The 16695-nt window shown below is 37.6% G+C and overlaps 1 protein-coding gene across 1 annotated transcript in view; it reads left to right on the top strand.

Annotated features, from left to right (window-relative positions):
- The first annotated feature begins 5176 nt into the window (after nucleotides 1-5176).
- The window catches only part of ARHGEF33 (Rho guanine nucleotide exchange factor (GEF) 33), a 50954-nt gene continuing 39435 nt past the window's right edge, over nucleotides 5177-16695 (top strand). The window contains exons 1-4 of the mRNA XM_010855598.1: nucleotides 5177-5201; nucleotides 6872-6921; nucleotides 15783-15947; nucleotides 16268-16389. Of these exons, the coding sequence (XP_010853900.1) occupies nucleotides 5177-5201; nucleotides 6872-6921; nucleotides 15783-15947; nucleotides 16268-16389 (362 nt within the window). The remainder of the gene's footprint in view (nucleotides 5202-6871; nucleotides 6922-15782; nucleotides 15948-16267; nucleotides 16390-16695) is intronic.

Here is a 16695-nt window from a genome sequence, read left to right as displayed (position 1 = left end):
TTCCCTGGTGGCTCAGACAGTAAAGAATCTGCCTGCAATGCAGGAGACCTGGGTTCGATCCCTGAGTTGGGAAGGTCCCCTGGAGGAGGGCATGGCAACACACTCCAGTATTCTTGACTGGAGAATCCCCATGGACAGAGGAGCCTGGCAGGCTACAGTCCATGAGGTCGCAAAGAGTCGGACACGACTAAGCACAGCACAGCACAGGCAGTGATTCAAGGATTATGAAGGACAAAGTACAGAATTACTGGGCTCAGAGAGTGAGGGATGCCCACAGACAATGAAGGAGACTACAGGTAAGATCTCAAAGGAATTTCATAATGTTGTATAGCTCTTCCCAGAAAAAGTCATACTACTTTCCCACATAATACTGTTATTTTCCCTTTTAAGATGTATCTTTCAAAATATGTTACTCACTAATATGATCATACTCTTCAAACTAGCAATTTTCTTCTGTAAACCTAGCCTAAAAATGCCTTAAATAAGAGGGAAAAAAATCTATATTCTTTTTTATATTAACTATAATTTTCCATTAACTATACTGACAAATAGAAAATGATCCTAATATTCAATAATTTGAAAAGGAAAAGACAACAGTGACATAATTCCTCAAACAACTATTTTTCAGTAATTAAATATAATGACTGCAAAACTATTTGGAGAAATCTAGGAATTGAATCCATCAGTTCTGAAGTCATGGAGACCTATTCCAATTCTGGCTCCCTCTGCCATATCTTATCCATGATTCTCAGTACATCATTACCTCATTTTCCCAAGCCTCAATATGCTCATCTGTAAAATGAAGATAATGATCCACACTGAACAGGATCAATGTGAGGATTCAATTAGATGTGACAATATAAAGAAAACATGAAGACGGTGCTACAACCACAGCAGCTGTTCAAAAAATGTAGATACTTGATCAATGTGAGGATTCAATTAGATGTGACAATATAAAGAAAACATGAAGACGGTGCTACAACCACAGCAGCTGTTCAAAAAATGTAGATACTTGATCAATGTGAGGATTCAATTAGATGTGACAATATAAAGAAAACATGAAGACGGTGCCTCGACCACAGCAGCTGTTCAAAAAATGTAGATACTTATCCTCTATCAACAGATTTGTTAATAAACTTAAGGAAATACATGACGTCCTAAGAAAATATAAATTATAAAATTAAGCTTAAAAGTTACCTAGACCAATTACCTTTTAAGAAATTGAATTGGGTTTAAGGATGTGTCTATTTTTTTAAAGGCATTAAGACCAAATGTTTTCATAGCTATGCTATACTATCTTTTGACGAGCAGACAATTCCAATTTAATTGAAACATTTCTAGATTATAGGACAAGATAAAAAACCTCTCTAATTCATTTTAAGAAGCTAGGATAATGTGAATGTCCCTTAGCCGTAGAATAAAAAATAAAAAAGCAATAAATCTTCCACAGATCAAAATCACTCATGAATATAGATGCTGCTATTAGGTCGCTTCAGTCGTGTCCAACTCTGTGTGACCCCAGAGACGGCGGCCCACCAGGCTCCCCCGTCCCTGGGATTCTCCAGGCAAGAACACTGGAGTGGGTTGCCATTTCCTTCTCCAATGCATGAAAGTGAAAAGGGAAAGTGAAGTCGCTCAGTCGCGACCCACTCTTCATGACCCCATGGACTGCAGCCCACCAGGCTCCTCCATCCATGGATTGTCCAGGCAGGAGTACTGGAATGGGTTGCCATTGCCTTCTCTGAATATAGATACAAAAATGTCTAAATATTAACAAATAGAATCCAGCAGAGTGTCAATAAAACTAACTCCTATGACCAAGCAAATATTCCAGGAATGTGAGGATGATTCAACATCAGAGAATCAGTATAATTTATTATGACAAAGGAGAAAAAGGCAAGTCTATCAGTAGCTGCTAAAAGATGGATAAGATACAGTAGCCATTCCTTTTAAGAAATTTTGGTAAAACAAGGCTAAAGTTACTTAAATATGATATACATTATTTACCAAAGGTAGAAAATATGATTCTAAATGACTTTAAAGTCATTTACATTGAAATAAGAAGATGGATAATAATATCCACTGTCACTGTTATTAGTAAACATTATTCTAGAGGCTGTAGCAAATACAATCAACTGTGAAATAACCAGTATAAAATTTGAAAACAAGAATAAAAATCATCTAGAAATATTTATTTTAAAATCTTCTATAATTAATAAAGGAATTTAGTAAGATGGCTGAGAACAAAATAAATATTTAAAAAAGAGAGAGAATACAAACACCAGCTAGAGAGAATTGGAAATTGAAAAATGCCATTCACAGTAGCAGTAAAAACTATACAATACTTAAGAATAAATGAGTCTTACTTATTAAACCCCCAAGTATATAAAAGCACCAATATATACAGCTCATGTTTGTTGTAGCATTGTTTACAGTGACAAAATAATGGAAATAAAGGGAACGCCCATCAATAAAGGAACAATTAAAACAGGTTATTCCTACCATGGATGTTACTCAGTCACTAACAGTGATTTGTTAGATTTACACCAGTTAACTTGGAAAGATTGCCATGATATATGAAGTGAGAGGGGATGATGCAGAGAGGAAGAGTATGAACCTACAATGACAACCCCCGCCTTATCTGTATATTCTGTATATACATTTGAATGTGGCTCTATGAGGATGGAGAAAGGAATGAGGAATTTCAGCAGATTGTTAACACTGACTGAGTCTAAGGAGGGACACTTGTACCTCTACACAAATAACCACAATAAAAACAACTTGAATAATAAAGGTCCAATTTGTAAAAGAAAGAAAAATACTTAATATAGGTAAAAAAGTAGATATAAAATTATAGGCTCCATTAACCATCAGGTAAAATATTCAAGGGAAAAGTGATTGACTAGCAATAAAATCAAGTGATCAAAAAGTAGAGGCATCAGAGTTGTTTTTTTTCCCCTCAATATTTACTAAATTTTTTATAATGTGGTTTGGTTGCTTTCATAATTAAATAAATAAAATTTCTAATTTATTTCCTAGTGACCATATACCTTATCTTACTTCTTGAAATCAGTAACTATTTGTACATTTGTGAACTTGATGTCTTACCTCTGAAAATGCATAAATTTACATTTCACCTATGACAGATGGCAGTTTGGGGGTTTACTTTTAATTAGGTGCAGATTAGATCAATAAATCTTCTGGAATTAATTATCCATAAAAAATCCCATTAAAATGTGGCTTCACATATTTTAATACTTTTTCCCCCAAATAGTAACAGAAATCACTTCTAACAATTACTTTCAAAGCTGTGTGGTTTTGAGCAGATGATTTATCTTCCCCTCTCCACGCCTCGGTTGCTTCTCCAATAAATGAGGAAGTTAAATCAAGTAATTTTCTCAGTGTCTTTTGGCTCTAACTTTCTGTGATTTAATTATATTCATCATGGAATTCATTAAATATCAAATGATTATTTGCTAAGGAGCAGAAACTTTTCATCTTAGTAATGTTTATATCAGCTATGAAAGAGATTCAGATAGCTAGGGAAGATGCCTTACCTTGACATAATTTCCATGCTCACATGAAAAATGTACAAGATTCCAAATAGCATACAGCCTTCACTTTGGGCCTCTCTTTAGATCCCCCATTTATAATTGTGCAGCTATTGACCAATGCTTTTTCATCCATGTGTGCCTTCCAGAGTCTGTCAATTTATCATTTTGGTTCACAGACCTCAATATATGCATGAAACAGTAATTTCTAGTTTGAGGTATAAATTATATAGGATAAAAGGCTCCTAGTCAAAGTACACATTTTGATGAATTTTGACAAATTTATGCATCTGGATAAACACGACCACAATTAAGCAATAGAATATTTTTACCAACCTAAAAAGTTCCCTGTGCTTCTTCCCAGTTCAACTCCCACCTCCTGCCCTCGGTAAACACCGATCTGCATTTTATCACCAGAAATTAGATGTGTCTTTTCTACAGCAAGGAACAAAGTTGTAACTTATGCTTTCTCAATCTTGAATAGTGTTAATATATTTTTAGTATTTCAATTACGTTTCTTAATTGCAAAGCAATAGGAAATAACTGGCTGATTTACGCAGCAAAGGACATTGTTAAAAGGATATGCACAGCTCATAAAATCTCTGGGAGACTGGAGAACCAGGTTTGAGATTATGTATCCAGCAGCAACACCCCAAATCATGTAGCAGAGCTGTTCTGGTGAGGAAAGCAGCAGCTGGAGTTACCTAAACTGTCTATACCAGACCATGGTCACCACTACCACCCTTTTTGATGCTGCTGCTGCTTGTCTTAAGAATCATTTCTATTTCTAAGAAAGTAGAAAGTGTATCAAGTATATCTGCCCTAGAAAATCCTTCTGCAACTGCCAGCACCAATTGAGGTGAGTGTATCAAAATGTTACCACATGTCCATCATGCCTTAGCTGCAAGGGAGGCTAGGAGAACTTGGCACTTTCAGCCTTCACATAAGGGGAGGCCTCTGATCAAGTTGCATAAGGTTGGGGAATTCCCCCATCATTGAAAAGGATTACAGTTCTAGATGGGATAAAAAGAGCGCCAGTGTCCACAATACTATTTTTACTTGTTAGATTGCATTCTGAACCAGCAGCTTCATGTCAAAACATCACACCAGCCAGGCCACATTTGAGTAGCATCTCCTGGTGTAAAGAAGTCTACAGATGGTGCAAGTGGGGACAAGGCCATCACAGAACTTACTGTTTAATGAAATAGAAACAGATATATCAGCCTTCATGCTTACTCAAGTTAATTTCCCCAAACTATACCCTGCTAATAAAATTAATGGGTTTAAGTTAATTGGTTTGATCCCCAACAGAATTCAGTATATTAAAAACTACCATAATTTTAAGTAATGAAATTCACACTTGCTGACAAAATATTTACCTTTGAGTTTTAAGCTAAATATGTGCTCAACTTAATATTTTCACTCTTCTGAAGCTGCACATAACACCTGTTGCTTCTGTGTTTGTTTCAATTTTTTAAAGTTAGCACATAAAGTAAGTCCAGTCACTTCACCGGTTCCCTTACTCTTGATTTCAACTGACAGGTCTGGGGACGAGGGGATGGCCTGATTCAGGGACGATGAAGATGCAATGTTGAATAAGCTGGAGGAGAGAAGCAACAGGCACCATGGAAAAGACCAAAACCAAGCAAGGTTAGATTTTTCCTATGTCTTGCTTAAGGCTCAGGATTTAAGAAATATAGGTTGTAGGCTTGTCTTGCCCTTATCTCGCAACATGAATAAGATGTTAACTTGACTATTCTTATTTCATTATCATAACAGAATGACCAGGAAGAGCACAGATGTGGTACTGGGGAAACGGGAAATGCTACATGTATATCTATAATTTGAGTAGTTTCTTACTTTTCTTAGCAATAATTTTAGGACTGCCTCAGAACGACCTCCTGAAAAGGGTCAAGATATATATGGAACTAACAGACAGCCAATGCGACCTAGAAACATGAGGGCTTTCTCTTTTAAACTTTACCACATAGAATCAACCATATAAAGGTAGGGTCTGTTATCATCTTCAATTGATAGGTAAAGAAACAGTCATAGAGAAGTGAGGCTATAGCTACGAAATGTCAGAGTTTGATCTGGGAATCTGATCTCTGTCCCTAGGTTCTGTTTCTTGCCATTATACCAGGCTGTTGGGACATAGCATGAAATAGGTTAAGTAAATCCACTCAAGCTCACGAGGGGGATTTTGGTGATCTCAAACCATCTGGATTTTATAGAGACTGCCCTTGGTGTGTAGAAGCTTTGAGCTGAGGTTATATATTATTTATAAACTTAACATAGAGGCTGGTTCCTCTAAGGAAGGGTTTCCTGTACCTGAATGTCCTAGGAGAACAATATACACATCTATACATCCAAATATTTGCAGCTGGGGATTTTATGTATAAACTGCTTGATTCATACAATGTGATACAAAGGAGATGTGGCTAAAATGGATAAGCAAAGGGGTGCTTATGAGGTGTACATTTTATGCAATTTACCTCGTCCTCAGGGCTGAGGTTCTGACAGGTACATTCTAGGCTAATCTTTTTCCTCCCTAGTGCAAATGGTTTTCATAACCTACTTTCTTTATGTTTGACCTGTCTCTACTGTTGACAATACTGTTTTCTTTCTGTCTGCATCCTTCTGAGACCCTTTGTATTGAAATTTCCTTCCATCAACCTTCTTGCCCAGGAGGACAACAAAATTCCTTTAGCTGATCTGGGCATGACAGAGGGCAGAGCTCTGAAGTTTAGCAAGGATCAGAGGCAGGAGAAGTAAAGAATATTTTACACAGGCCTCCTGAGAACAATAGAGTGACCACTAGATAAATGACTTCCTGACTGGAACTAGCTCCTCAGATAAACTTCACTCAGCCCCAAGAATAAGACAGACCCTTTTTTTTTGGCCTTGCCATGTGGCTTGTGGGATCTTAGTTCCTTGACCAGGGATCAAACTTGTGTCCCCTGAAATGGAAGTTCAGAGTCTTAACCACTGGACTGCCAGGGAAGTCTGAAAGAGACCCTTCATGGGCATTCCCTTCTGGCTAATGAATAATCATTTATCATTCAGTTTGATCGAGAAACTTCCCCTCCTTGGTAGCAGATGATTTTCTACTACAAGAGATATATCAGGTAGATACAGTTTGATCATTAGAATGTAATATAAAATAACCTATGCCAATTGATCTTCTGTTTCTGTTGAATCATTGGCTTACCACGTAAGTACAGATTTAGTATCCTGTAAATCCCCTCGTTCCCTGCATGTCTGAAGAGAATAGGGACAGAATGAATTATGTTGATTAAACTGAGCTCTTTTCCCTACAGGAGATAATGAACATAAACCAATGAATAATCCTTCTGCACAGATTTACCAGGTAAAAACACAGATTGTTTTAAACTCTTTTATGTATTGCAATGATGACTGTCCTTTATTGTTTTTAGCACTCACAAAAGCTTCTACATGTATCACTGGGTTTGTTCACTTAAGACTGTGAGATAAGCAGGGTCAAGAGTACCATTCACGTTGTACTTCGGTGAAAACTGATGACTGAAGGACAGCTTGCCCAGTTTATAAAATACAGCACCACCGCTCCCACATCAATGATGCTTTTCTTTTTGTTGTCACCATCATTCTGGCCATTACCCTGGTTATTATCCTGTGTAATAACATTTCCATCAGAAGGAGAGAGCAAGATCTGCTTTTTTTAGTCTCCTATTTTAGTGGGGAGAATTGAGAATAGAAGGGGGTTAACACTGCAAATGTTCATATACGATAACAGAAAAAAAGTTAAGCTCTTTTCAAACAATGGGAATAATTTGATTTATGAGGGAGACAAATGTTCTGCTAACTTTTATGTAATATGTTTACAATGACAGTCACTTCGGCTCTCTACATAGTATTTCTTTGGTTTCTATCTACCAACTGTAATTTAAAGTAAATTTCTTTCCTTAAAAATCACAGAGTTCATTCTGACATAATATGTAATGTGAAAATAGCTTGGGCTAGGGAAACCCATGCTACTCTCTAGACTTAAGGCATTGTTATTTGGAATACTTGAGAAGGAAGAAAGAACTGACAGGGTTAGGTGGGGGTTGGGAGAAACGGTGATTTCAAAGTTGGCTCTTAAGGTTTTAAGCCCTGGTATACCAGACCACCTTACCTGTCTCCTGAGAAATCTGTATGCAGGGCAAGAAGCAACATTTAGAATCAGACATGGAACAATGGACTGGTTCAAAATTGGGGAAGGAGTACATCAAGGCTGTTCATTGTCACCCTGCTTATTTAACTTATATGTAGAGTACATCATGCAAAATGCTAGTCTGGATGACTCACAGATGGAATCAAGATTGCCAGGAGAAATATCAACAACCTCAGATATGTGGATAATACCACTCTAATGGTAGAAAGCGAAGAGGAACTAAAGAGCCTCTTGGTGCAGGTGAAAGAGGAGAATGAAAAAGCTGGTTTAAAACACAACATTAAAAAAACAAAGATCATGGCATCTGGTCCCGTCATTTCATGGCAAATAGATGGGGGAAAAGTGGAAACAGAGACAGATTTTATTTTCTTGGCTCCAAAATCACTGAGGATGGTGACTGTAAACATGAAATTAAAAGATGCTTGCCCCTTGGAAGAGAAGCTATGACAAACTTAGCATATTAAAAAGCAGAGACGTGGCTTTGCCAACAAAGGTCTGTATAGTCAAAGTTATGATTTTTCCCGTAGTCATGTACACATGTGATAGTTAGACCATAAAGAAAGTTGAGCACCAATGAATCAATACTTTCAAATTGTGGTGCTGGAGAAGACTCTTGAGAGTCCTTTGGACAGCAAGGAGATATAAAGGAAATCAACCCTAAATATTCACTAGAAGGACTGATGCTGAAGCTGTAATACTTTGGCCACCTGCTACAAACAGCTGACTCATTGGAAAAGATTCTGATGCTGGGAAAGATTGAGGGCAGGAGGAGAAGGGGGATGGCATCATGACTCAATGGTCATGAGTTTGAGCAAACTCCAGGAAATGATGAAGGACGGACAAGCCTGGTGTGCTGCAGTCCATGGGGTCGCAAAGAATCGGACATGACTTAGCGACTCAACAACAACACCTAGGAAAACGGGGCTTCCATGGTGGCTCAGTGGTAAAGAATCTGCCTGCCAATGCAGAGGACACAGGTTCTATCTCTGGGTCAGGAAGATCCCCTGGAGAAAGAAATGGCAACCCACTCCAGTATTCTTGCATGGGAAATCTCACGGACAGAGGAGTCTGATGGGCTATTGTCCATGGGGTCGAAAAAGAGTCGGACATGACTGAGGGATGAAACAACAACTATGAAAAAGAGTGGTCCCCAAATAGAGATACAGGAATCCAGAGGAGCAGGTAGTTTGGGGAAATGTAATTTAAATTTATTTACTTTGAGTAACAATAAAATGAAAATAACAACTAGTTCCCAAAAATATCATGTAAGAGATCACTGCTGAGGACCCAATTAGGGCAAACCAGCACAAGAGTATGAAAACATTGTAATCATGTTGCTCTTAGAACCAGACCAGCAAAGAGAGAGGTTGAAGAAAAGAGCCTCATTTCAACCTAATGCATATTTATCGAGCAGTTACTATGTGCAAAGTCTGTTTGGCCTAATGGAAGACGAAACAGATATTCTTACTGAGTTTTAAGTGTCCTGAAAAACATACAATAAATACCAGGTAGGCTGTTTGGAAGAATTTCAACAGAGGTATTGATAAAATTCTGTGGAAAATGAAAAAGGGATGAATTAATTTTAACTGAAGGATTTGGATCAGGCCTGTAAGAACAAGTTAATCATTTGGTAAGTGGATGTGGGGAAGGGTAATTTTAGGCAGAGGGACTAGCCTGAACAATGGTCTGGAAACAGGAAGTGAATCTTCCTTCTGGTGCTGATCTGATGTTTCACTTGTCTGTCCAAGACCTCCCTGCCACCTCCCCTCTGTTAACGCCGGACCTGTGTATGGCATTTGAATGAGTGTGACTATCTCTTTAAACTCAGGTATGACTTAAAGTCTATTACAGATTTTATGTAGGTCACTCCCTGAATGTTGGCTAAATATAGCTGCAGTGGGGATGGCCTCGTTCTCTTACTGTATACATCCAAGTACATCTGTTCACAGACGAACAAATGAAGCAGCGGAAGTGAGCTTGCTCCACACGACCTCTGTGATGCTGTGATTATAACCCCGTCCTTGCTTTAAAAGAATGTCTCCCAAGTCCCAGTCTGTTTACTCCAAGCAACATTTAACCAAAAGAAGATGAAGGCGGAGAAATAAAGAAGAGGACTAGGAAGGAGGGATACAGGGAAAGATTAACTAGAATAGATACAATCTATACTTAAAAGGGAGAGCAAAATATGAAAGGTGAAGGAAAATGTGACATTTCAGACATTTTCTATCTCCTTATTTTCTCAACAGATCTCCCAATCCCTACCTAACATTAGAGTAAATATTAACTTGTTTATTATTTTTCAATTGTCTGTCTGCTTCTCTAGAATGTAAGCTCCAAGGGCAGGGATTAGTACATTTTGCTCTTTGTTATACTCTCAGAACAAAGTATAGTGCCTGGACTATAATACATATTCAATAAAAGTTGAATGAATGAATGGATATCGTGGGATGTGTATATTGCTTTAAGCCAAAGGGTCTGATGTAGTTATTTTAGTTTGGTGCTAAATGGTGTTTGGAAAACTGTCTGGTTCTTTGCAAAAAAAGAAAAGATCTTTGCTTCATACTCTAATCAAAATTAGCTCAAAAGTGAATTAAAGGATTAAATATTTGTAGAAACCATAGAATTAGTGAATATTTATTTTGTCTCTGGATGTCTTTGTAAGAAAAAAAACACTGGAAAATATCTTTTGAAGAGAAAAAAAGCACTGGAAAAAAATCACAAAGGGAAAGGTTAGTGAGTACATCACATCCCAATTAAAAATTTTCCCAATGTAAAAATACTTTCAATAAATTCAAAGATAAATAGCAAAAACTGGAAAATTTCCTACAAAACTATTACAGAGCTTTAATGATATATAAATAGTTCATAGAATCAATAAAAAGGAAAATTCTGAAACCCTGATAGAATATGGGTGAGGAACACAAACAATTTACCAAAACAGAATTGGAGAAGGCTAATAAATAGAAGAAAAGGTTGAAGCTCAAAGAAACAATGATTAAAACAAGGAGTATTACTTTTTGACTAATTTAATTCAAATGCAGTAAAAGTGTTAAAATGTTCGTACCCCTAATTGGCTTCCTGTTCTTTGGATGAATGTAACCTGTTTGCTAAGAATATGGTTCAGTTCAGTTTAGTTCAGTTCAGTCGCTCAGTCGTGTCCAACTCTTTGTGACCCCATGAACTGCAGCACACCAGGCCTCCCTGTCCATCACCAACTCCTGGAGTTCACTCAAACTCATGTCCATCGAGTCGGTGATGCCATTCAGCCATCTCATCCTCTGGCGTCCCCTTCTCCTCCTGCCCCCAATCCCTCCCAGCATCAGAGTCTTTTCCAATGAGTCAACTCTTCTCATGAGGTGGCCAAAGTATTGGAGTTTCAGCTTTAGCATCACTCCTTCCAATGAACACCCAGGACTGATCTCCATCTGAGCCACAGTCAGCTCCTGGTCTTGTACTGTGACCTAAATCAGGTCACAGAAGTCAACAGTAGAATGAGCACTATAATCTCCCAGGTCACTCCAGGTAGAATTCTGTGGACCAGGTGAATCAGTAGACACACTGACTGATCCTTAGCTCAATATACTGCCTTTTATTTGAAACCAAATCTATCCCTCTCCTTTTTGTCCATTGTCCATTGTCCATAACCCTCTCAAAGTCCACCCCAATCTCTTTTCCAGAGTCACACTGTGTTGATTTAGCCTTGATTACTTCATTTGGAATATATATTTTAAAATTATGATTTCATTAACATGAGAAGTGAGGGTTGAGCATCCCCCAGTTAAGGCAGCAGATGTGGTAACAGCACAATTTAGTTCTAGTGCAACCCTTACACTAATGACTTGAACTTCAGCCATGTTTTTGGCTCATGTGTAGCCTTAGGAATGTAGACACTTTAACCATTTATATTGCTTATGTTTCATATGTCTTATCTAAGACATGATTTTCCAAATACACTAATTTAGGACATTGCATGTCATACAGTATGTTTCCAAGAACATATACAACCATATTATTATAACTTTTCAAGCCTTCTGGTCAAATATATTTTGTATAATTATTAATTAATTGAATATATTCCAATATGGTATATTTTCCTTTGGGTCAATACTACCTAACATCCTTTGACTCAGTAATTTCATATTTAAGAATTATCCAAAGAAAATAACTGAAATATATACAAAGTTTTCAGTAAAAAGCATTATATTTCAATGCATTATCTTATATTGAAAAATTATAAATAACAAATTTATAACAAGGGTGAATGAGTAGGTTAACTCTGACACACTTGTAGTTTGGAATATCATATAGCCATTAAAATGTACACTTAGACAAACATTTGAAGGCTGAGGGGAAGGGCTTATAAGAATGTTATGCAAAAGGAAAGAAAAAGGAGGGCAGAATCAAAATATATCTTTTATGTGATTTCAACATGACAAATATGCATGCGTGTGTGCTCAGTCGTGTCTGACTCTTTGAGACATGATGGACCATAGCCCGCCAGACTCCTCTGTCCATGGAATTTTCCAGGTAAGGATACTGGAGTGGGTTGCCATTTCCTACTCCAAGGTATCTTCCCGACCTAGGGATCAAACCCGCTTCTCTTACATCTCCTGCACTGGCAGGTGAATTCTTTACCACCATGCCACCTAGGAAGCCAAAGCCAATGCTATTAAGACTTGCATTTATATTCATAGCACAAAATAGAAGGAAATATACCAAAATGTTAATGGTTATATTAAAGTAATGAGATTTTGGGTGACTCTCTTTTTTTCCTTTTTCTCTGTAATAAAAATATTAATAATTTAAGAAAATGGGTTATATGCCCAAAGAAACTCTAACTGGAAAACTATGGGAACCAGTCCTACAGTAATAGGTTTCATCATCAAAATTTCCATTGAATGTTTTCTAGGATTTGTAAGCCCTGTTTAAGCCTCAGTCTCTTTTTACCATTGAGGCATGTTCTTCTAACTCCAGAGAAGCTATCTCTGCTAGACCTGTGTTGCATCCAGGGATAGATAAGATAAATTCCCACCACACCAGGCTTCCTATCAGCCTCAGTGTTGCCTGGTAAGAATGACTTTAAGGATCAATTTCTGCAGGGAGTGTAGAGGAGAAGGTTTGGGAAATTTACTCTTGACTGTTCAAATGACTCACTTTGTGTTTTAAATCACTGTGTTAAATTAATTGCAATGGGTTAATCCATTGCATTGAATTAACAGAGGCTAAAAATTAGGGAGTGGCAGCTGGCAGAAAGACCCCATTTCTTCTGTAGCAACCCTGATTTAGGGGGAAGCCAAAGCAATTACCCTGGCATTCTTGCCATCATGGGCTACTTCAAAATACCTGAGCTTTTGCTCCTGAAGAGCTTTTAGTCAGGTGTCACAGGAATTTGGCATACCTTGTGGAGATTTCTCAAATCTTGATATTTAAAACTTTGCAGAGTTCTCAAAGCACAGGCCCATTCCCTACTTTTCTGACCTTAATAATGAGACAGAAGGGAAGGAGAAGTTTGTGTAAAAGACAAGTTGGAATAACTTGCTTAATTTATGAAAATTTAGTTTAAGGGATCTTTGGTTAAAAAAAAAAATTGGAAGACAATGACTAAAATTCATCTTGAGAAGAGTTAAGAGCCAAGAAAGTAAAGGAAATTGAGAAACAGAAATTCATTTAAGAGCAGGAAATAGGAAGAATTCGGACTCCCCTCCCCTATTTCTTTGAGCCTAAGAAGCCCTCTGTGGTACCGTAGGCTTCCAAGTACAAGAGTTCCCTGAACCTGCCTCCGGTGGGAGCCCGCCTCCAGCGGCAGGATGGAGGGATCATAACCTCTCTAGAGCAGCTTCATGAAAAAATCAACGAGATGAGGAACGTGTTCAACTCGCTGGAGAACAAGGTAGACACCCATTTCTAATCCTGGGGGTGGGCTGTGGGCTGTTAAACAAGAAAGCTGGAGACAGAGCAGAGCAAATAAGTCCACGTCTTCAGAATATTTTTTTTTACTTACAAAGGAATGGCCAGTTGGTACCAGAAAACCAGTCTGCAGTAGCTAAAGGTTTTCAGAATCTCCCAAGCAACTTAAAAGTGACCTGTAGTCTCAGGTGTGTGATTGTACTCACTATGTATGGCATCCCCCGCCTGATCAGTGGTTGTGAAGCTGTTTATAAAGCAGTAGTGTTACTTCAGTGGCAGGTATCGAAGGAGCTCACAGTAACACATGGAAAGAAAATGGGCGCTCCTAGCTCAAAATGGTTTCAGAATTCCCAAAGTCCCTATATAACCTGGCTGTTAGTGAAATGTATTGATAGCTCTTAATATTTGGGAACTGGGGTTCTACAGGTGAAGAGAACCCTGCTGCTTCCTTTTGCCTCCTGGGCAAAATGCCACACATCCACCTAGGGGAGTAGTGAAAATGAAACCTATTTCTGTTGGAAAGTGGTTCCCTTTTTTTTTTCCAAGCAGGAAACATGAGTGAATGTGAGGTTTCCTTCCTTCAATTTTGAAACGTGCCTACGTTTTGCTTTGATATCACATGGCCATCGACTTCATTTTGCTCACAGAAGATGAATTTGTATAATGAAAATTACCAAATCAAATGTAGTTGATCTGGTGATTTAACCTAACATGACAACTGAATTAGGACATGTGCTGAAACCCATCACAGACATATCAAAATTAAAAATGACTGGAATGAAATACAGACTGCTCATGTTGTTTCCCAATCTTTCAGCTCCAAACACCTGAGATGTCATCTTCTTTTTCCTCGGAATGATCTCCTTGATTCCTCTTATTTCCCCCTCCTCCAAGCCTTCTGTGAAGCACAGAGACCCACAAGCCCTATATTTTGAAAATATGGTACAGAAGAGTAATTCATTTGAGATGTCACACAAGTTGGAACCATTTGGAAAGGGTTTTTTAGGCTCCTAAAAAGTTCTGTTTTAAAAAGTAATCTGGAGTAAGCATTTCTATACTTAGCAGAATGTAAGATCATAAAAATCATGTAAGTAATGTTATTATTACCTTATTGTTATTATCTTAACCTTTTATTTGTTGAAAATGCTTTTTTCATTGACTCAATAAATAAAACTGAACTTTAGAAGTGCTCCATTTTCTCCACATTTCTGTTTGCGCTTAGCTTTCTGATTTGCCATTTCAAGGGGGAAAAGCATTAAAATTTCTTGAATACTTTTTACATACCAAGCATAAGCTGTGGTAGGTACCTTACCTACATTTATTCATTTAATTCTCAAGACAGTCCTGTGAAATATTATCCTGGCTGTATTATGGATGAGGAAATTGCTACAAAGAGGCTAACCAACTTGCCTGAGGTTTTAGTACTTGTAGGAGAGTTGCTAGGATTTATACTTTACCTGACTCCAAAATTGACACCCTTTTCATGGTTGGAAGGTGACAATAAAAATCCAAGTGTGCATTCCTACATGACCAGGCTTGACAGCTGAAGACGACTCTCGTCACTATCAGTGTGCTGAGTTTCTACCATTGTAGGTTTTCCTGCCCCTGGAAACACCATAATCTCCTTTTTCATTATATCATCCAAGAATATTAAAAAAAATTCTTCCCTTTCAAAGAAATATTCAGATATGCTTAATTATTACTCTTTTTATCATTACATTTTAAGGGAAAAAAATAACTGAATTTCTTCAACATCCTTTCTTGCATGGAATTCAAAGAGTTACTGATCAACACTGTCTTTCACATGCATAGCTTGCTTTTAAAGTAAATCTCTTTTTAATCAAAGGTGTTTGAATAAATAGTAAGTTGCAGGAACACTTGCAAACAATAAATTGGTTGCTTTTTTATCACTATCAAGCTTCAGTATGAGTGATATAAAGAAGACCCACTTTTCCCTAGACAAATGGGGCCAAGGTGCCTTAAGTTGTGTACACAACAGTCTTCTAGTAAATGAGTTTTGTACATGTTCAAGAGCCTGGTTTTGCAAACAAAAGAAACATCCAAGGGATCAGAGATACCATTCATAATAATTTATAGCAAATTGAATATACTCTTTGTGTATTATTTAGTTGCAGGCTCTAGCCTCTGAACTCAAAACTGGCTTCACAGAAGCAATGCAAGAACTGTCAAGAATTCAACATGGAGAATATGCTTTGGAAGAGAAGGTTAAGAGCTGCAGATGTTCCATGGAAGAGAAAGTTACTGAGATGAAGAATTCATTGAACTATTTTAAGGTAGGTCCTTCTTCTATTTCCCTCCTAGAGATTTCTGGTCATCTTAACAGAATTAAAAAAAAAAAAAAAAAAACTTGCCTTTTTGCATAGCAACCAAATACAAGAATTTTCCTCTGGCCCATTCACTAACTTTCATGGGAAAATATCATATTTTACTTAGTTGGATCTCTATGTCAAAATTAGAAGCTACAATAGAAGTAAAGTTTTCATTTCTCATTCATCATTTACTATGTATTAAAAGTTTTCTGTGTACTAGATATTATGTTATATACTTTACCTTCATATACCAGATTAAATACATATCAATTCTTATTTTTTAGGAAGAGCTAAGCAATGCCATGTCAATGATCCAGGCCATCACTTCCAAACAAGAGGAAATGCAACAGAAAATTGAACAGCTTCAACAGGAGAAGCGAAGAGAATCTCGAAAAGTTAAAGCCAAGTGAGTGTCTGACCAAAAAACTGACCAAAGGCAAACGTATAAGCAATGGCTCATAGACAGGCACCAGAAACAGCTTTCTCTCTATTGGTGGACAGCTGGCCACTGGGCTCCATGGACCAGCATGTGAGAGAGGTTATGCAGCACAGAAATGAATGGTGGGACTTCTCTGGCGATCCAGTAGTTAAGACTCCGTGTTTACAATGCAGGGTGCAAAGGTTCAATTCCTGGTGGGGGAAACAAGAACAGTAGCAGAAAACACACTTAATGTAACTGGAAGGTAAATGAAAATGACATCAAGTGGCATGT

The sequence above is a fragment of the Bison bison genome, unplaced genomic scaffold, assembly GCF_000754665.1.
Source record: "Bison bison bison isolate TAMUID 2011002044 unplaced genomic scaffold, Bison_UMD1.0 scf7180017864366, whole genome shotgun sequence".
Classification (NCBI taxonomy): domain Eukaryota; kingdom Metazoa; phylum Chordata; class Mammalia; order Artiodactyla; family Bovidae; genus Bison; species Bison bison.
The sequence above is the reverse complement of the archived record's forward strand: the minus strand, read 5'-3'. Positions and strand labels throughout refer to the sequence as shown.